The sequence below is a fragment of the Cyprinodon tularosa genome, unplaced genomic scaffold, assembly GCF_016077235.1.
Source record: "Cyprinodon tularosa strain WSP-4 unplaced genomic scaffold, ASM1607723v1 ctg239, whole genome shotgun sequence".
Lineage (NCBI taxonomy): Eukaryota > Metazoa > Chordata > Actinopteri > Cyprinodontiformes > Cyprinodontidae > Cyprinodon > Cyprinodon tularosa.
In genome coordinates, this window is record NW_024038892.1 from 1247999 (window position 1) to 1270374 (window position 22376).

The 22376-nt window shown below is 36.9% G+C and overlaps 1 protein-coding gene across 4 annotated transcripts in view; it reads right to left on the bottom strand.

The window, feature by feature from the left end:
* Positions 1 to 22376, bottom strand: part of lrp1ab (low density lipoprotein receptor-related protein 1Ab) — a 121313-nt gene that overhangs the window by 64630 nt on the left and 34307 nt on the right. For all 4 annotated transcript variants that reach the window (XM_038287411.1, XM_038287408.1, XM_038287409.1 and 1 more), the window contains exons 3-6: positions 16523 to 16660; positions 7812 to 7931; positions 7488 to 7616; positions 7074 to 7334 (exon numbers count right to left, since the gene is read on the bottom strand). In XM_038287411.1, the coding sequence (XP_038143339.1) occupies positions 7074 to 7334; positions 7488 to 7616; positions 7812 to 7931; positions 16523 to 16660 (648 nt within the window). The remainder of the gene's footprint in view (positions 1 to 7073; positions 7335 to 7487; positions 7617 to 7811; positions 7932 to 16522; positions 16661 to 22376) is intronic.

Below are 22376 nucleotides of genomic sequence, written 5' to 3' on the forward strand. Positions count from 1 at the left end.
AATTCATGACAAATTAATATAAAAAATGTTATAACAATTACAATAAAAGTTGTCTAAATCAAAGTTAAAATAGTACAAAATCCATGTAAAGAAGTGAACTTTTAGAGACCAGGATAGGGCCTAAAGTCTGTGCTCAGTAGCCAGTTTTTTTTTTTTTTTTCTAAAACCTAACCAGACTTGTAAAATGTTGGCATCAGGTTACATACTTACATACTAAGATTTTTTAGGAAGTAAATAAAAACCAAAGACTTATTTCTGTTTCAGATTTTCCACCCCAAAAGGACACTGAAGAGTATCCGAATATAGCCTATGTTTTCTAGAAACTCACAGGTATTGCTATATTCTTAAAATGCACAAAATGAAAGCAGGATTCACAGCCAGGATCGCCCGTATTTGTAGCCAAGATGTGTGCAGAGGGTGGAAATAATAGGAGGGTGAGCTCCTGCTCAGTTTTTATCTCCGTTAGAGCATCGCATGCAGACAGAGAAAAGATGCATCTGGAGCCCTCATCTGCTTATCTGCCCTGCTGTCTCAGGCTCTCAGGAACCGCACTTCTTGGCTCTCCCAGTAGAGCCTTTTTTGGTTCTCATGCTGAATGGAGCACTATAACAGTTTGTTAAAAGCTTAAGAGATAACCCTCTTCTATTGGTAACAACTATTTGCTCGGGTTTGTATAACCTTAACTGTACTTTTTTTTACTACTAATTAGTAACAGGGCAATGAGGACAGCCCCACCCTCCATATATAATGTACAGTTTTAAGGCAGACTTGCAGTAAAAGGTGAGGCTGGGAGCAAGGCGAAGGAGTGATAGGAAAGCCATAGAGCAACTAAACTATGGTCATACATAACCATTGCTTCAATTTTCAGCGATTTAATGGCTGAAGGTATAAGCTATTATAATATTGATTCTGTCTATGTTTGAGAGTCATGAACAAACTTTCATATAAACATTTCAGCAGTCGTGTTGCCACAAAGGAGGCATTGGTACAACAGCAACAGTAAAGTAATATAAGTTACAAAAAAAAACTACGTCTTTGCAGGACAAATTAATGCAAATTAAGGCAATCTTTGTGAAATGAACCAAAATGAGTGAACTTATTAAGGCATGTTTATAAACGATAATGAACTACACAGTTAAATCTACCAAAAAAACCAGACCCAATGTGTCAACCTGAAGTGCAAATCCGGAACTTGTGTGAATTTATTTTCTAGCTTAAAGTTAATTTTGTTTTGTTTTTTTAATGGTTATGCGCCTACTTTGGTTTTAAATATTTTGGGTCCATATTCTGACGATAGGTAGAGATAAATCCAGCTTTTTAGAGCCTAATCTTACTTTAAGTGGGAAAGTCACAAAGCAGTTGTCAATGTGAGCTTTTCCAGGTTTTGCGACGATATTAATTTCTTTAATGTAACTTTATTTCACATTTTATTTATTCATTTTTATCTCTGTTTAGATCACCTTCAGATTCTTATATGGAAAGTGAAATATAAATAATATTCCTATAATTTTACCGCCCGATAACTGCGACCATTATTTCCACCAACTCCTTGGCTTAGATCTTTTGTTTGTCAGTAGAAAATCCAATTTACTTAACTAGATGGGGCAGAACCAAATCAAAATTTTCAGACAATTGTGCACGCCTTATTTAAAATATTTAAAGATCAGGCCTTCGGTGACCAGCAGTTTTCAAAATGACTCGGTATAGTTGGTACTAAATAATCATAAAAAATAATGCCCTGACTACAGTAGATACAGAAAAATATCTTAAAAAATAGATATTACACAAAAAAATACATTAAAGGAATCAGGGCCGCACTGCAAGAGATGTAAATCTAAATAAGTCTTTTTTTTCTTAAAATAAGTGCATTTTCTTCTTGCATCGAGGAGGTGAGACATTTAAAATAAGAAGAAAACTATTGTATTGTCCTGCATAATACAAATTTTCTTATTTTAAGACTAAAAATTCTAATTTCATTTGCAAATCATCTTATTTACCTACTTATATTGGGGGTTAATATACTTAATTTAAGACATGTTTACTTATTTCTAGATTGTTTTTGCAGTGTAAGCAATATTAAACACTGCTTAAGTAGACAGTAGTAATAAAACAGAGTGAAAGGTAAAGTTTAAATGAGTGTGCATGAGTTTTCAACTGGACAGGAACAGTGAGATAGACTGAGGAATGTAGAGACTGTTCAGGCTGACATAACACAGGGGGAGAATATAAACACCATCTGCATGACCACCTATACAGGTGCTGGTCATAAAATTAGAATATCATGAAAAAGTAGATTGATTTCAGTAATTCCATTTAAAAAGTGAAACTTGTATATTATATTCATACATTACATACAAACTCATATATTTCAGATGTTTATTTTGTTTAATTTTGATGATTACAAATGACAACAAATGAAAATCTCAAATTCATCATATCAGAAAATTAGAATATTGTGAAAAGGTTCAAAATTGATGGCCCCTGGTGCCACACTCTAATCAGCTAATTAACTCAAACCACCTGCAAAAGCCTTTAAATGGTCTTTCAGTCTAGTTCTATAGGCTACACAATCATGGGGAAGACTGCTGACTTGACAGTTGTCCAAAAGACGACCATCGACACCTTGCACAAGGAGGGCAAGACACAAAAGGTCATCGCTAAAGAGGCTGGCTGTTCACAGAGCTCAGTGTCCAAGCACATTAATAGAGAGGCGAAGGGAAGGAAAAGATGTGGTCGAAAAAAGTGTACAAGCAAGAGAGATAACCGCACCCTGGAGAGGATTGTGAAACAAAACCCATTCAAAAATGTGGGGGAGATTCACAAAGAGTGGACTGCAGCTGGAGTGAGTGCTTCAAGAACCACCACACACAGACGTATGAAAGACATGGGTTTCTGCTGTCGCATTCCTTGTGTCAAGCCACTCTTGAACCACAGACAGCGTCAGAAGCGTCTTGCCTGGGCTAAAGAGAAACAGGACTGGACTGCTGGTGAGTGGTCCAAAGTCATGTTCTCTGATGAAAGTAAATTTTGCATTTCCTTTGGAAATCAAGGTCCCAGAGTCTGGAGGAAAAGAAGAGAGGCACTTCATCCACGTTGCTTGAAGTCCAGTGTAAAGTTTCCACAGTCAGTGATGGTTTGGGGTGCCATGTCATCTGCTGGTGTTGGTCTATTGTGTTTTCTGAGGTCCAGGGTCAACGCAGCCACATACCAGGAAGTTTTAGAGCACTTCATGCTTCCTGCAGCTGACCAACTTTTTGGAGATGCAGATTTCATTTTCCAACAGGACTTGGCACCTGCACACAGTGCCAAAGCTACCAGTACCTGGTTGAAGGACCATGGTATCCCTGTTCTTAATTGGCCAGCAAACTCTCCTGACCTTAACCCCATAGAAAATCTATGGGGTATTGTGAAGAAGAAGATGCAATACACCAGACCCAACAATTCAGAAGAGCTAAAAGCCACTATTAGAGCAACCTGGGCTATCATAACACCTGAGCAGTGCCACAGACTGATCGACTCCATGCCACGCCGCATTGCTGCAGTAATACAGGCCAAAGGAGGCCCAACTAAATACTGAGTGCTGTACATGCTCATACTTTTCATGTTCATACTTTTCAGTTGGCCAACATTTCTATAAATCCTTTGTTTTTATTGGTCTTCAGTAATATTCTAATTTTCTGATATGATGAATTTGAGATTTTCATTTGTTGTCATTTGTAATCATCAAAATTAAACAAAATAAACATCTGAAATATATGAGTTTGTATGTAATGTATGAATATAATATACAAGTTTCACTTTTTAAATGGAATTACTGAAATCAATCTACTTTTTCATGATATTCTAATTTTATGACCAGCACCTGTACACACAGCAGCCAAGCGACAGCAAATCACTACCTTCTCCTTCTCCTTTCATCTCAGAGTCTTTAACTGCGCTAAAGTCTCTCACATCTTTCAATCCTCACTCCAACCCCATCCTCAAGGCACATCGTCTTTGGAGCCAACTGTTACTCTACATACAGGTAAAAGTGAGACTCATTACCAATTTTTTGACCTGTTGCTTAAGAAAAAAGAAAAAAGAAAAGAATAAGGTCATCCAAAAATGGTAATCGAAAACAAACTGCAGCCAGGAAGGAAAAAAGGAGGGTAAGAATGGACGGATACATGAAGGGGCTAAGAAAAAGAGAATTGAATGGATAAAGGGAGTGCTGGATAAATTGTCAGATGAATGGATGAACAATTATGACTGAGGGATAAACAGTCTGATGATGGATTGTCAGAAGGACAGATGTTTGGTAAAACAAAGGGAAAACTTGTCAGGTTGATGAATGGGTGTGCCACAAACAGACAGATGGTTCAGACCAGTGGTTTACAAACTCTGTCCTCAGGACCCACCGTCCTGCATGCTTTAGACGGTCTCAGCTCCAGCACTACTGCATCTCATGATTGCATATTGAACACAGTTTGAGGTCTAACGAGTCTTTCTGCCTCCGATTACAGTTTGCTGCCATTATAACAAGTACGTAGACGGAATTCAGTAAGTTAATAAACCCAAAGACCTTAAAAGTTGCCAGAAGGGACAGCAGTTTTACAACTTTAGCTGCTCGTAAGCTTACAACATCTCAGTCATGTAACAGAGCTACCTCTCCACGTGTAGGCTCCGCTACGCCTGAGGCTGATTCTCAAGGGAGACTTTCCATGTGCCCGTTCACAGGCAAACATGGATAAACCCACACCCTCGCTTTCCATGTTTTGACTACAGTTCTGAACTCCTTCTTATATAATGCCAGCACCGTAAGCCAAGAAGATAAAGAAATAAAATAAAATAAAACTTGTCTGGTGTGTTATCAAAGAAAATTCCTGTCATCGTTATATGACTAACTGTCAAAAACATGCAGAATCATAAGCTACGTCTTTCATGTGCGTGTGTGGGTGTAAGTGATTAGAGAGAGAGTGGATGTGCGGGCGTGTAGGTGTGTGTGTGTGTGTGTGTCAGAACTACAGGCCAGATGTTTCAGTTGTTGTCACTACTCAATAAACAAACATGCATTATCTCGCCATTAAATCGCCTGGGACAAAATGTCCGGATTTTGAAAGATTTATAAAAGTAAAGTAGGTTTTCCAGGGAAAAACCGAACCTCATATCGGATCAAATCAGACATTAAGGACAAGGAGATAACAGGGATGAAGAGATTAGGGTTATTGAGGGTTTTTTGGTGCATGGTTTTTTTGTGTGCAAAAATCTAATGATCAGCTTCCAAAACTTCTTCGAAATAGCTTTTGATATATATTAATTACTCATTGGAAATTTATTTAAAAAAAATGAAAATCCATAAATCAGAGCTATTTATTGTCATGCTGACATCATACTGGGTCAGTATCAGGATCTGTCAAATCTCCAAGTTACAATATGTGTATTGTGTCGAAAATGAAAATGCGGCATCAGGACACCCCTAAGAAGTACAGTAAGAATGTGAAATACAGCAGTTCTGTAAGGCTTAAGGGGTTTGTTTAAGAGCTTTAGTGAAGACCAAAACCAAAGCTGATAAGTTGCTCATGAGATATAAGCAGACATGGCAGTCCACCTAAACTGCTAAGTTGGGAATCGAAAAAGGAGGAACCAAGAGCCCCATGATGCTACAGATCCACAACCCAGATAAAACGATTTGTTTGCAGAACAATGAATAACAAAGTTCTTAAATCTGGCCTGCATAAAAGAGTGGAAAAAACAAAAACAGAAGACATCACTGGTAACCCTGCGCTGCGAGCTGGAATGTCGTAAGATCCGAGTCTCAGTCTTACAACAAATCCATCTCGAAAGACTCCCACTAATAGTCTCTTAACAACCAGCGAGTCAGACCAATGGCATGCCGGCAGTGTTTTTTGTGACAGTCATGAGTGCCTTGTCAGGGCATTACAAACATGGCTTCGCTGGAGGACTCACCTGTCGATTGAAAAATTGACTCGATTTTAGCTAAAATTGACGTCAATTTGTCATTTAAAAAAGGAGCAAAGAGAAGAACTTTTTGCATTTGTAGATGGGAAAGATGTCTGCGCTTTTCTTCCGACAGGATTTGGAAAAAGTTAAATTTATCAGCTTACAAAACGTCACGATTCGCTGCAACAATTGGCTGATTATTATGGAAGTCGGGTAATAGCTGGCACTCATCCAATCAGCTCAAAGTATTATACTAAACGTCCCTCCTTTTCAGGGACAGACTGAATGGCAGCCATCCCAGATTGATAATGTAGAACTCAACTCAGTTCTGCAAATATCAATCTGGCTACTGCCAGGTTAAATCAATGGCCTTCACTGTCTGAAATGTTAGAGATAAGGGAGAGGGGCGGGGACATATCAGAACAGTTTGAAAAGGAAAGTACGGCTTTTAAATCTAATGTATGATAAAAGCAAAACCTAAATCCAAACGAGAATCCATGCAAGCCTTGCAATGTGTTGTCCACGGAGACTGCTAAGCATTTGGTGGACTTCTTAATGCAACCATTTAGAGATATCATGGCATAACGAGTTGAAGAGAAATGCTTTGCTTTATCGATGTCCTTACAAACACAACAAAACAAAAATACATTGCTTTACAAGATAAAAATGAAAAGTCTTGAAAAAAGCATTGTATTGAATCACTTGAGGATGGTTGAGCATGCCTGGCCATAAATCTAGCCCCAGAGTAGTTTACAGACTGCCAGTTAATAATTATGAAACTAATGCCTGCTGGCCTGCTGGCAGCTGTGGGTGCTTCTTATCACATTAAAAAAACAAAATAGAAATTGTGTAAAAGGGAAGACACAATCGTGTGCCAAGGTGTCGCTGTTGGTTACTGATAGGCATTTCAAATCGGATAAAGCTGAGTATATTATTTATATGTATTTATATTGTATCTTCTTGGAGGTAGAAACTTACTCTGCTTGAGATCCCTCATCAGTCTAAATGAAAATAGATCACAGCATTTAATAAAGCTGTATCACAGGATCCAGCTTATTAAAAAGCTTTCAGATAGAAAACTTAACAGTTGGAATCAGCTTCTTTCACTTTCTGTCAGAGAAACGACCACTTACGATGTAAGCTGAGGGTAATGTTGATGGTCTGGATGTTACTAACAGTCTTAAGGTCTTGGATGCTGGCGCACTTCAGCTGAGTGGCAGCAGGGGATTCACCCACATCTATCCAGCAAACGGTCTCCTCGGCATAGATAAAGTCCATCGCCATTGTCTGCTTGGTGGTTATGACAGGAAGCCGGGATGTAGAGCCGCTCAGAGACGTGCATCGGATATCATGGAGGTTGGCGATCAACAGAACAGGCAGACGATCCACAGGCTCTGAGTAAAGATTTCACAAAACACGGGAGAAAGCGTCAAACACTGCCATGCAGATGTGACCGTTGTTAATGAGCCGTTCCCCCAACAGATAAAAAGCCATCTTCTAAATCCCTGTGGAAACTGGTGTAGGATGGATTTTTTTTTTCTACTCACTATTTTTGGCTTTGCAGGAGCGGTTATCTGGTTGCAGCAGATAGCCTTCAACACAGCTGCACGCGTAGCTTCCTTTTGTGTTTGTGCACGTCTGACTACATGTCCCATACACACTGCACTCATTGAAATCTAGCAGGCAAAGGATGAGAGAGCTTATTAAAAACATTATTATGGAATACATAGTCATATCTCCGTAATGAAACCTTAAATTAATTTCTTTTTCTGATAAAAAAAAAACCAATCAGTTTCTGCAGTAAGAGCAATTGGATCGGTTTTAAATTAAATTAGGTTTAACTTGAATACATCTGCTAAATTATCACCCACCTTTACACTTCTTTTCGTCTGCTGCGACCTCGTAACCATTTCCACAGTAGCAGCGAGGCCCGTCATGGGTCACTGCACAGTTATACTCACACTCCAACGAGGCACACTCTGGTGCTTTTTCTGCACAGGAAGCAAACAGAAATCCAGAGTTTAACACTGAACGTAAATCAATATCAACACAAGTAGCTAGGTCAACAAAAGTACATATTTTCCTTTGGAGGTGTTCTATTCAGTAATAACCAATGTCACAAAGATTATGGATCACTTCTTTTTCAGCCCTCAGAGAGAGCTGAAGGATGGATCTTTGAGCAGGAAATGAAGGAAAGGAATCCAAACATCCTCTGATCATGGCCTCTGCAGGGTGTGGGTGTGCATGCACACGTATGTCTGGGCTTCCAAATGAGTAGGGTCAGCTGCCTATTGCAGGCTGTTACTTAAAAAATCTCAAAACCCTGAGATGACCTGGACTTTGTGAAGTTTCCCTGTAATGTGTCTGGTAAATGAGACCGTCTAAAGCAGTGGTCTGAATACTTTCATAATAACAAGAGTATTTAAAGACTTATGGTGCAATTATCCCTAAAGGAAGTTTTTCCAAGAGCAGGGGAGGTTATCTAGGCTGTGTCATTCATTTCCATGGCAGAAACCAGACCCAGATCAGATAAAACATTAAAAACCATCACAGGATGCTGCTCTAGTAAAGCCATGGTACTTTTTTGGTGGCGAAATGATTTACCCTCTAGTTAAATATTTACACACTTTTGTTTAAGTAAAAAGATATTTTCGTTGAATAGTTAAGTAATTTCCGTTTCTAAAGTAAAAGAATAAATGATACAAATGTCAGTTTTTTTTAAATTAGCTGTTTAAACTGTTTAAAAATACAGTAATATATTCAGGGTTGATGTGGATTTTTTCCAGCTTTTTTTTATTTTATTGTCATTACACTGTCAGAATTTGGCACCCACTCCTCTTAGTTTTGAGTAACTTTTCAATTAAAAATAATTCTAACGTAAAAACAAACAAAAAACTATGGAACTGGTGAATATATAAGCGGTGGTCCAATTTAGGAAAAACAAATTAATCAATTAAATATCAAAGGTTACATTTCTGTTTTGTTTCTTTTAAATATGACTTCCGATCACAGCTCTTTTCCAATTTCCTTCTTAAGGTTGAATGTATATTTATGTAATTGTTTCAAATCAACAATCAATTGTTAAAAAACCCTAACCACTCAATTAGAAATAAGCAATCGTGTTGCATGTTCAACGAATTTAATAGTTTTCAATTTAAGGCATAATGATGTATGATGAGATAGTAAACATACTTATCAGATCTTTAAACTAAATACATTTTGTTTTTTTAATGCAGGCATCATTTGAAAAACGGCAAATTCTACATTTTGTTTCATTTAATACATGAAAATATATACTTAGAAGTTAATTAATGTTTTCCTTTGTATTATATATTTACAACCAAACTGCAAAGCTAAAACACTTTATAATACATTTGTTTGACAAATACGATTCATATTATAATTAGATTTTTTTTTTAGATTTAAACACACTTATGTGGGTACAAAGGGAAGACGACCAACAATATGAAAATGAACCACAACAACCGACAAATAAATGGTAAGCAGTCATGCATTGGGTAACTAGTGGAAGCCTGGCTGTGAAGAGCAGAGAGTGGACCAGTGAAGGGCCCTCGTTACATAAAGCCTGTGGCACTCTGGGCCATAATGAGTCTTTTGTTGTGTGGCCTCTGAAAGGAAGAGTCCCCCAGCTCACACTGTGGCCCACATCAAATCCATTCACTGAGCTTTAAACTGGGAGAGACCACAGGCAACTTGAGAGCTAAAATACTAACAGCGTCTACCTCTGTCCAGGGTCATTGTGTTCCACTTTGTACCCTCTTGTCTACCTATGGGTGGGCGATATGAGCAAATACCATAGCTTAACATTACAATCAAACCATTTCTAATGTTTTTTTTAACATTTTAAGAACAAAATCCTTAGCATAAAATATTTTACTTGACACCTTATACTTCGACTTGACTTACTTTTCAAACTTTTGAGAAATGTTAGACAGCGAATGACTTCATTTTTATTGAAAAAAAAGTAAAGCTTAAATCAAACCAGGATACAGCTAAAAGAAGAAGCCATTGCTTTGGGGAAACTTTGATTAGACCTTTATCTCAGTCTTATTACTTTCTTAAAAAAAACAACTTCAGATAAAGAGACAAGAATCTCACAACCCATAGGTCTTAGTGGGTAGTGCAAAAGCTGCAAAAGAAACAAAAGCTAAGGCAGGAGAAAAACGGAAAAGGAGCAAAGTGGAAAAAAGAAGCTGAAACAGAAGACCGCAAAAAAAAAAAAAAAAAAAAAAAAAATGAGGTTAGGATGCTTCAAGCCAATTAAAATATGTTGGATATTTGTTTAAGGGTTGTTGGACGAAGCAAAGAAATAGAATAGACAGAATAAAGAACTTTGACTTTGATCCTGTTGCTGCATTAATAAAACCCTTATTTGCTTTCATGCAGGTAGCAGTGGTTTAAAGCAAGTTGCTGAAATATTAAACCTTACTTTAGGTTGAAAGCATCATATTGACATAAGAAAAGTGTGAAAGAACATAAATCAACATATATATATATATATATGCATTTTCATTCATCCTCCCTTTATAATTGTTTATCTTAACAGGTGCCTTTCCTCTCTTATTTTTCTTTATCCATTTAGGTTTTACCTGTAAGAACTACAATAAAGATCAGTCTGCTCTATCCTATTCTACAAATTACGCTGTGTTCACATGCCTAGGGGAGTGTTGGCCTAGTGTGTTAGAGGAGTGCGATAGTGCTCTGAGAGGGTTGCAAATATCCGGTTCGGTCCCCACAGTCTCCTATCTGGGTTCCTGAGCAAAACCCTTAACCCCACACTGGTCCCTAAGGGGTTGGTTAAATGCACAGAGTGAATTTCCAACATGGAGGGACAATAAAGGGATTTACATTACATTACATTTACATTATACCCAGATTCCATTTATAGCAATGAGTCAGCATGCAAAAAATAAATAAAAAAACAGAAGAAAAACTGGACTGTGGAGCTTTATTGGGCTGCTCATCTATGCCATCACAAGATAGACGCCTCAATAATCCAGAAAGGTAACCAGAGTGAACTCCAATAATTGCTCATCGCACTTATTTAACTTCCAATTTTAAAATCTTCTCTAAGTCCATAAAAGGAGGCTTGAGCTGATTGGTTAACATGGAATTCAGGATGACCTGTGTGGGTTTTGTCCTAATCATGCAAAAGTAAACCTAACTTTACTCATTTTAGTTCTACAGTGAATTTGAATTTTGCCTTCGCTGTGATTTTTTTGAAGACAGAAAGTGAACACAATGCAAAATGCAATTAACAAACTTTTAGGCTTGTTTAAGTCTGTATAACATTCCGACCATTTAACTCTGTTTAGAAACAAGTTCGGACATGCTTTTTTTCTTATCTGGCTTCCTGCAAGGAGCTTTCACTTTTCAAACAGTGTATCATCGCAGCACCTCCATTCTATTTTAAACATGAACCGCAGGACAAATCTGAATTTGGCTGCCACTCAGGCCACATTACAAGGTGAGTCATCAGTTCTTTTGTTGAATATGTTTTGCTCTTTTGTTTGGAAAATCAAACTGTAACATAAGCAATGCATTACTGTAGCTTCTGGGGCCACAAGGTTGCATTTACTTTGTTATTTCTCAAATTAAGTTAAAAATATTTTCTAAAATTTCACAGATATTTGTGTAAATATCCATCACGTAGACTTATTGAAGCATCATACATTTTGCAGATGTCAACAAAGTCCTGGCATGTTTCTTGTTGGAGAGATAGTCAAATTTCTTCCCAAACATTCTACAGTTAAAATAAAATTTATTATGCTTCCAGCTAAAGAATTAGCTATAAATTGCATGTCACAACAGGATTGAGGTCAGGGCAATTTCTGTTGTATCATGTTGAAGAGTAAAACTTTAATGTAATTAGGTATTCCTACCAGACAATCATCACAGAGGGGGGGGGGGGGGGGGGTGGCAAAATATGAAGCAGGGTAACATTAAGCATTTAGCCCATTAAAAAAATATATAGACTTTGCTTTAAAGCCAAGTTTTAGAAGGACTGCACCATTTCTGACAGCAAGAGTGGTCATGTCTATATGAGAAGTATGCCAGGATGTTATCAAAGGCTATAAAAAGTATGGGGCATCACTGCAACTTGCAACAGGATATTCATTGAAATACAAAAAGGTTTGCATAATTAAGCCTTTGTGCATTATGATGGTTTGCACTAAAATCATTGTGCATCAAATTGAGTAAAAAAATAAAATTGGCTGAAACATAATGGATATGCATATTTATTCTATACAAAATAAAAAAATAATGCATGTTTAAACACAAATAATATGACATTTGTGTCATTTATAGGTGTGTGTAAACATATAACTGTCAAAATAAGAGTATCTGTTAAGGTGAACAAACTCCTGTTGTTCAAAAAGGTTTTCAGGTGACTGAGGTGTAGGCAGGAATTAAAAAGAGGGAAGGGTAACCACTTGTAAACATGCAGGGCGGCGGCTTGAGGAATGAGCAAACAGTGACTACATTCAGGCATAAACAGCAGAAATAGCTACATAGACACCTGTAACAAAAACCATAACAGATAAACAACCACAAAAGTACATAGAGTTTATACCTTTCCAGACAAATGGTAGCTTAAATTATTGACAAAATGCTTACATATCCTCCCCCACTAGGAGCTTAGAAATCTAGTACTACTCATAAAACTTCCATATCTTCATCCTTGCAGTAAAACCTGTCTTATCACACAACACAGCTCTGCTAAAGGACACCAATAAACTAATTCAGGTCGAGACTCATTTATGCTTTAAGATAATAATTTGGTTTGTGCAGAGGCAGCTTGGAGTTGCCCATGATAAATCATGTCATTGCTGGTGAAAGTGCATGAATAAACATGCGCAGGCCCTATGGAGTAATCAGGAATTCACTCCAATGGGGTAAATTGGAAAAAAAATATATATATCAATAAAGAGTATATATGTGATCCGTCTTTCCAGTTCCTTGAGTGTCAGTCACAAACCAAGATATAGATTTTATCTATAAGGAAAGCAGAGCAAAACCCATTTCTGACAGTTTTTAACCACATAAACTGAACCAGACCTTGAAAACACAACCCTAGCCACATCATGTGTTATTTCTAGGAGATTGTCAAAGATATGAAGTCAAACGGGAGAAATAAGTGCATAACCCTGGATTAAGTGGTTGACCTTAAATGATCTGAATGACAGCGGTTCGCCACAAATTTTATTACCGAGACCAGAATACCCCCTTATTAGATAGTTGCCAAAAATAAGTAATGGTTACTAATAGAAAAGTCTGTAAAATTATTTTGTCATGCAGAAATCAAAGTAACTGACACTTGTCTGCATTTAAATGTCGACGTATCAACTGCTTTTAAACAAAGAACTCTCAAGAAACAAAAATCACTTTTAATGCAATAGTTTAAAAGTCTTGGCTCTGATCTGAACCCAGACCTACCTCACATTTTTAGGGAGCATTAAAAAGATAGACAACTTGTCATCCAAAAGTACATATTTAAAGTAAAGTTGTTTATAACATATTCAATTAGTCGAAAAGTCAGAGTTAAGATCAGCTAATGATGTAACAGGTGGGCCATTTGTTGTGTCGCTTACTGTTATTTGCAACACAGGCAAACAAAAATGTATTTCTTTAAATTTTATGCTCTAAAAAAAAAGTGTCAAAATGAACAGATATTTTGCATCTTGATGTGCAACACAGCCTTAATAGAAGGTAAAAAGTCAGTGCTAATTAAAAGTTTGCAACAGAATTGTTGGATTATTGCACATCCATAGTGACCATAATATAAAAAAATGGAACTGCTCTGCTCAACTGTAAATTCTCCAGCTTAGACATACATTTATGTTTAAGTTCTGATATAGAAAATATGATTCTGAGTACAATGAGAATAAACCATTTTATCATATAACAGAAAATACATTTCTGTCATACCGACACACTTTTCATCGTAACTGCAAAGAAAGACTTTTGGGAACTGAATTATTAACAAGTCATATTAAACTGGAGAGGAAGCAAGCTGACTTAAGCCTAGCACCTCATTGATTTACTTCATGAGCAAAGGTCCTTATCAGAATGAGATTCACATTTAGTAAAGATTTTATGTTGCTTCAATCAGATAGCTCTTCAAAATAAAAGACCAGGCTACTTTTGTTGCAAGTATGAATGCTTCTGGAAAGCCACTTAAGCCCAGCTGAAGCAGAAAAGCATCCAGAATCTTAAAAGGGAAAATAATTTCTCACAACCATAGACTTAATACTGATGAGGCTGTTAAGATGATAATCTGAATATCATTTTAGATTCTTTAATTCTGATTAAATTAAGAGCAAACTTTAAGTTCATGTCTTAAGTGTTAGTTTACAAAAAAGTTTTTTTATCATCACAACAATAGTTATTTTTTTTTCTATCACTTAAAATAATTTTAAATAATTGGCAGGTATCATCCAAGGAGTAAATGTTAAAAATGCAAACACTTTTCATATAAGTGTATTTATGGGCTTATTGCCGTTTTCATTTTGTTAAAATATGTTATTTTCAAAAAGATAATAAAGAAAATAAAAGAACATTTGGGGGGGAAATGGATTAGACAGCTAAGTGAAAAAAAAAACATGCATTCATGTTTAAAACAATGAGACAATCCTTGTTTTCTTATTTTTGTCCATTGTATTCTACAGGTACTGAATCCTTATAGCAAGGAATTAAATGGAACGAGGACAGTTGCATAATTTTTGTCCATAATTCTAACTTCCCTGAGTAGTTTTTTTTCTGTTTCATTTTGTTAACTCGTACATTACCGTACATTTAATTTATTTAGTTATTTTTAGTTATTTATTAGTTATTTTAGCTCCAGTGAAAAAGTAAAAGATATCTTTGCTAAAGAATAAAAGTTAGTAGAGAGTTATGCCTACAGTTAAACTTTAGAGTACCCTAAGCCGACAAAGAAACACCTGTAGACATAAAGCGACTCCCTTTGATTAAAAGATGTAACCAACTTAACAAATGGTTCCGCAGTGATTTTCCCAACTTTTAATTTTATGCAGAAATCAAATTAAATTTTAAACATGAAATCTGAGAATCCAAGGTTCCTCTAAATCTTCCTACCACCAGAAACACCAACCACAACATCCGAATATTTACAAAGAATGCTTCTTAATCTCAAACTTTGCCGCAGACTTTAAAAGAAATCAATGGTTTGTTTCAGCCGTATCAACGTCCTACTTGACCAGCATACCTCTGTCCCATTTTAACCAGCCTTGTCAACAACATTGGCAGAAATACTTCAGTACACCAACAAAGTGCGCTTTCAGAAATCAGCTGCCAGATATACTTGCACAGCCCAACAGTTTTTACAAGCAAACACTAGGGTGCCTGTAAAAGCATTTCTCCGAAATAAGGTGGGCTCACAAACAGCAGCCGACACACACCGCTGTGTCTCTGTGAGCGTGGAATGGTAAATATTTCTGAGCATGTTCATGAACGTCATGGTGTGACTGTACCTCTGTGTGAACATTACTTCAAAGGGTTAACCACTTTTTCTTTTTTTTTTCTTTTTTTTTACTGGAAACCAGCTGGACTCATGGCAGGGACAGCCAGTGCAAGTTGGGACTTGATGACTTAATCGCTGTTGTGTAAAATGTAGGGCTGGCAGCAATGACCACTGTGTGACAACACTAGCACCCACTTCTTACAGTCTTTATCAGCCAAACAGTACATCTGCTCTACTGGCCTAAACGAATAGCACTTAAGTGTTCTGATTAATTAGTTCTACAGGCTCCACTCTGCGTTGATGATTTACTCAGTTATTTATTTAAGCAAGGAGGTCCCATGGTCAAATCATTTTTTCTATGGGTGTGCTGCAGACAGATAAAGAAAAAAATAAAAAAGGTGGAGAGGATCAAGAAATAAATCTAAGATTCTGAACATAAAGTGATGAACTGATGGCAAGATAAAAACATAAGTTGATAGCCCCTTTGAATCAACTAACCCAAAGCAAACTGGTGTTTTAGCTTTTTTTTTTTCAATAATATTCACAGGGCACTTGCTGAATACATAGAAACCCCCAAAAGGCAACAAAATTTGGTGCTTCCACCAACATAATTCTCTGTGGAGAATTGTCTCCCCTCTATCTAATCTGACCGCGCTACTCTGGAAAGAGAAGTTGGAAAAGCTATCAGACACTTTGGTATGCAAAGCCCGTGACAAACTATTGCAGAATAGGCTGTTTCTACAAAGTATTGACCCATGAGGGCTGAATACAAATCAAGTGTTTGCTGCACATTCAAGTCATATTTATGCTTTGTTTTAAACAATAATTTTCCTTCAACTTTACAGTTTTTGCCTCAGGAATCTTACACACACAAAGTCCAAGTAAAAAGTATTGTATTGAAAAAAAAAGTTGTCTTTAAATGTTGTAATAAAGATCCATTGACTCCATGCCCAGTGGGCGGTAGGATTCCAGGTGCATGCTGGGGACTGGATGTCAACACATCAGCTGACAAAGTGATAAACGGGGGTCTCTGGTTGAAAGATGACTTAAGTTAGGTGAAGTGTTGGTGCCGGTTTTTACCTCTGCAATGAGGCCCCTCATCCCAGCCATCCGAACAATCAGGGACTCCGTCACACAGTTTGCTCATATGGATGCAGACATCCATGTCCAAGCAGCCGTGTTCATTGCCAGGGCACTGGTTTGGCCTGTTGTGTGAGCCTGGAAGAGGAAAAAAAAAAAACATAATTAGGGCACCTAAGCTTAAACATGTACAAGACTTTGATTTCAAAGTCCTTGCATGTCTCACAAATAAAACAATAAAATAAAACACGAAAAGGGAAAGGTTAGTGAGAATGACCAATCACAGGCAGTCACCTAACATTTTTCACACTGCCTGTTTAGCCCCAGTCTTTAATTCTAAAGACAATAAAAACATCCATGCGTATTGATAATTACTTTCTTTACGGCTGCTCCAGAAGAACCCCCAAAAAAGGAGCTTTCTGACAGATAACATTACATTTCTAACCTGTATCAGACACAGTAACAAATTTGTTTACAAGCAGGCACTGCTTATATGTTCTGGATGCCACATTGCAAAGGATCAGTGTAAGCAATCCTGAATGTGAATATTTGCATGAAAGACACACAAAAAAAAACTGAACATTAAAAATAGATTTTTTTTTCTAAACAGATTTAACATATGAATTTGAAAAAGATGCTTTCCCCTTTGCTTTCTCTCCCTCCCACTCTTCACTCTCTCCTTTCAGCCCACACTGCAGAGCAAACAGTTTGCCTTGGCTGTTTTCTCTTCCTCTTCTTTCTCCTCCTCTCATTTTTTTCCCCTTTCTAACATCTGCTGACCCATTGTAGAGCAACACTTGGAGGAGGAAAAAATAAAGATCATCTCACTTTAAAGGAAATGGCACGTAGATTTCCAAGCAGCAAACATCTAAAGCTGTGCAGATTTACATGTCTCTTTCCAATAGACTAGTTGGAAACTAGAGTCTAAAATGTAGCTTTACTTATCTGCATTTCTGATTATACAAGAATGAAGTTCATGTCAACTTAGAGCCCAAACACTATGTCTTACTAAAGTGCTGTGAAATTATTTGCGACCAAATAGATTTATTGTGGTTTGTGAGTTTGTTTTTTGTCACACCCACAAGTTTAAGGTCAAAAATCCAATATATTATTGAAGAGAAATAACCTGAAATGCATGTTTTAATAAATGATCATGAATTTTTACAGTGGTATTCAGGCGTTGGCCCATTCTTTTTTGCAAAATTGTTTTAATTCTATTGAATTTAAGGTGTTTGTAAGGGTGAATTCTCTGGATCAACATCAAACCACTGCATCTCAATTAGATTTTGGTTCAGACTTTGACTAGGCCATTCTTTTATGCACAGAGACAAATTTGCCCTATTTACACTACCCCTCTGAAATCGATCCGTGCCGAGTTCAGACCGAGCCATGCCGAGCTTGATTCTTATGACCATTTACACATCAAGCTAGCATGGTGCCTTGCCTCAAATCGGCCATCCACGATACTACAGCTCCCAAGGCGGGAATTATGCAAACTAAAATAGGAACTCCCATAACATTCAGGAAGTTATGTGCCTGGATAACGTCGTCCTGGATAGCCTTGGTCTTTGGTCTTGGTCTTTATTCCAGGTTGCAACACTCTCTTTTGATGCCATTTATTGTTAATAGGCTGAGAAGAAGTTGGTGTTGTGAACAGGTAAGAGATATGTGAATTGCAAAACCTGATACGCTGGAAAACCCGCAGAATGAGTCAGCTGACTGTAAATAGGAGATGACATGGTCTGCTCATGCGCTCTTTGTTATCAGAGAACCGAACAACAACTGAACTGAGCCGAGCCCTACTGTTGAACTACTACTACATTTAGCGCGTATTGGTTGTGTCTGGCAATGTCCGGTTTAGTTGTGTTCCATTTAGACTCAACAGTTATCTCAGTTATTGTGCTCGGACTGTTCTCGGCCCTGTTTCAAAAGGATGCACAAGAGGTTTCAAATGGGGCTTTTTAAAGTAGGTGGACCCAGGGGTGTAGTTTAAAATCACCATCCTCCTGCAAAGTTGTTTAAGGGTAAGGTCAGACAACAACATTAGGATGTTCTTCTTAACGATTTTAAAGAAGAATACAAGGTTCCGAATTAATGTAATGGGTGCATGTTTTTAGAAAGCGAAGCTGGCCCAGACCTTAACACTACCCCAAGGAAACTGAAATTTTTACTTTTACTTTAAAATAAGAAATACTTTTGAAAACGTGGCTTGTGTTTCATTTTTTTTCTCAACAGTCTTTGAGATCATCAAAAAATATATATTTTGAGTTGTGAGTGGTATTTAGTTGGCAGGGGTATACGCCATGAAACTAACATTTGTTACTTATATTAAAGGAGCACTGACCTTAATTAAGGTGACAGTCAACAGCAGTGCACTACATGTTATTCTAAGTCCTTCTATGACGTCCCGGATGAGTCATGGATGCAATCTTGGAGTCATTTTGGTAGACTGGCAACTTGAAAAAGTATGCCACTGCTCCATGTTTTTACTAAACTTGGATAATGATTCAAACTGAGACTTAAACTGAAGCCCATAGCCTAAGAAATACTTTAAAAGACTGAAAGATGTAAGGACAAATTTTCTGTGGAGTAATTCTGTTAATGTACCGGTAATGAAAAAACATTTTTTTTATCCAATTGGGCTGGCAGTACAGTTCTACTGTAGGTGTGCCAAGTGAAGCTGAACCAAAAAAGTAGTTGCCGTTAGTCTATTCAAAAATTCAGCAAAAGATACCATTCTATTTATATATTGGACCAGTTTTTATTGATTGATCTTTTTACTGAATGGATCAAATCATAAGCTCTTTCGTATATAGGTTATATAAAACATTTCGGATTGACAAGATTCAAAATCCAAAGCAATTTGTGAGGGAATATAAAATGTTAAACATTGCAAATAATTGGGTTTACAGTTCAATACAGAAATGAGTGAATGCTCATTTCTGTATTGCATGTTTCCAAGCAATACAAGGCCTTGTCCATATAAGACTCAAACTCACTGCGGATCCAGACATTTGAATTGAGAAAGCTTCCTGGAGAGGTGGCGAAACGTCTTCAAATCTTGAAAACCAAGTCCAGTGGATATTTTTTGAATTTTTTTGAATTTTTACGGAAAAAGCTCTTGAAAGATATAATAAAAAAAACAATAACAGCTTGAGTATTGACACTGAAACTATCCTCTTTGCACCTTTCAGACCACAATTTTTTCTGTGTTATAACAATTGCTTTTGACATAAGCTTAAAAAGATAATCTCACCACAGAAGCCTTTGTGGAAAAAGCACCACTCAGAAACAGAGAATTAACTTCTAATACATGTGGCTTGTGGAAAAGGGGGATGTTAGCATATTAGCAGCCCTCCTACAGATCAGGTCTCTAAGCCAGCCTCATTTACATTCAATAAACTGCCAACATGGGGATTTTTACATAAATGGAAAATACCAAGAAAAATCACTCAGCCCTGCTAAGGGCTTAGAATCTGCAACTTTTTGAGGGAAGTATATAAGACAAGTGGGACTGAAAGTCATTCAAATGACATCTGCTACAAAAACTTGTGTCTTTACCAGCTAAACTTGTAAGTTAGCACTCAGCGTTCTGATGGCCCATTCAGTTCGTCCTACATGCAGACACTGGAAAGTAATTCACCTAATATCAACGTTACACTAAGACAAAAAGAGCTTCTGTTTTGTACAGTTCTATGATTCTAACGCAGAATTACTTTAAATTAGTACTAAGCTCCTTACTACGCTGTCTAATGGATTGTTTCACATCTGACCTGAATAACTGTGCAATGAAAACTAGAGATGCATGGTTAAATTGACTGGGGACCAGAAAGGGACAGTCTTCTGCTTGATCAACTCTGGACAACGGCCAGCTGTTCTAGTATCTTAGTAGTATCTAGTATCTTATCCTATCATAAAAAATAAAAAAAGATTATATTGAAACCATCCAAAATCAGAACTGTTAGGTTAAAGCTTCAGAGATCAGAAATAAACCACCAAATTATGAGCAGTGAATTTTGTAAGAGAAAGTTCTGTAATACAAAACAAGAGCCAGTAGAATTGTCTTTTTTTTTTAACTAGTTAAAGGTTTCAGATCCCATTCCTTTTTTTTTTCTTTTTTTAGGAGCCAGAATCCACTTTAGTGGTCCAGTTTGTGCAAGACACACACATTTTAATATTTATACTTTTTAGGAAATGGAATACTGAATAAAATAGAAAATTCTGCATGCAAACCCAAAACACACACACACAAAAAAGTTAAAATTTAATTATGCTTTTTTTGTTTAACAATGGAGAAGCGGACTACTCAGGCTGTAAGACATTCATTGTATTCATCAGTCTGAAAAAAATGATCTCACTTATTCCTTTACTATTTTCAACCTTACCGGTTTTAGTAGTTTTTTTTCTTTTACAAGACTACTTCTTCTATGTATCTGGGGACATAACATACCTGTATGAGTTAAAGGAATTTAAAAAAATACATTTACTTTTAATAAATATTTTAAAATGACAAAAACAGAGCTAAATATGAGACATAGAGGTTTAGTTTATTGATAAAACAAACCATGTCATAGAACACAATATCATAGAATTCAACAGAATTGTCATTACACTGTCACAACTACAAAGCAACGAAATGAACCCTCTGCATTTAACCCATCCCCTTGAGGGGCAGTGGGCTGCCATTATGTGGCGCCCGGGAGCAGTGGGGGGGTTAAGGGTCTTGCTCAGGGACCCAGAGTTGCAGTCTGTGGGAGTTGGGCTTAAACCTCTGGGACCCAACTGCAATGCCCCAACAACTAGGCCACCACTCTCCTCAAACAACATCATCAAAGATAGGAATAAGTGCTTCTAGTACAAGGTGTAATTAGCCAGAAGTGATACATGCAAAATGTAACACTGCTCTTAGAGATATAGTTTGTGAAAATGTTTTCTTTGTCCTCCTAGAAAGTTCAATTGAACAGGAGGTGCTCTGACTGCTTGTGATTCCCTGTAACAGCACCTCGGACTGTCCAACCAAGACCGACCAAGCATCTAATTGAGTCAGACTTATGCAAATGCAGACATGATGGCGGAGTTAAAGATATCCACTTTAGGGAAAATAGAAACTAAAGTGGTCAAATTGCACTGTAAGCTAATTGGTAATATAGAGCTTTTGCTCACATTTTGTGAAAATACGGCCAGTCAGACATATGCTAGCGAAACATTTAAACAGTACAATTTATCCAAGTTAAGGACTCTGACAGAGTAAAAAATGAAAACATAAAACTGCAATCTTGCTGGAGCTTGTTTGTGTTTGCTTACAGACCAGCATAGTGTAATGGAAACACTTTATCAAGGGAGTTGGGTGATCTGATGACAGACCCTCTAGTTTTAGTTTACATGTTTTTGAACAAATCTGGTCCAAGTATGAGTCAGATGCAGGCCGTGTGTTTTGGTAGCATTACCACATTTTTTAACAAGCTGCAAAGAAGTAACACGAATCTAGCACTTTTTCATGACTGGATAGAAGTAAATAAGAAAAAAATAAATAAACATAAAAACTTAGAATAAGTAAAAGCCACTTTGTTAATTGTTGCCTTAAACTTAAACCACTGTTGAGGGAGTTTATAAAAGAAGATTCTAGACAGTGGTTATAGGGAAGTATTTTTTATCTCTGGGTTCAAAACTCATCTAAAAAAAAATCAGATCGTTATGGTTAGAATTGCAAGTACACCAGCTTGCACTAAAAAAGTGAGCCTAAAGGCCACTAAAGTTTAGTTTTGCAGTTCTTTTTAGAAACTGAGTCATAAGTTGTTAATATGTTATGTTTTCTACACAAAACATTGGGTGGAAATTGTGTAAGAATTTCTAA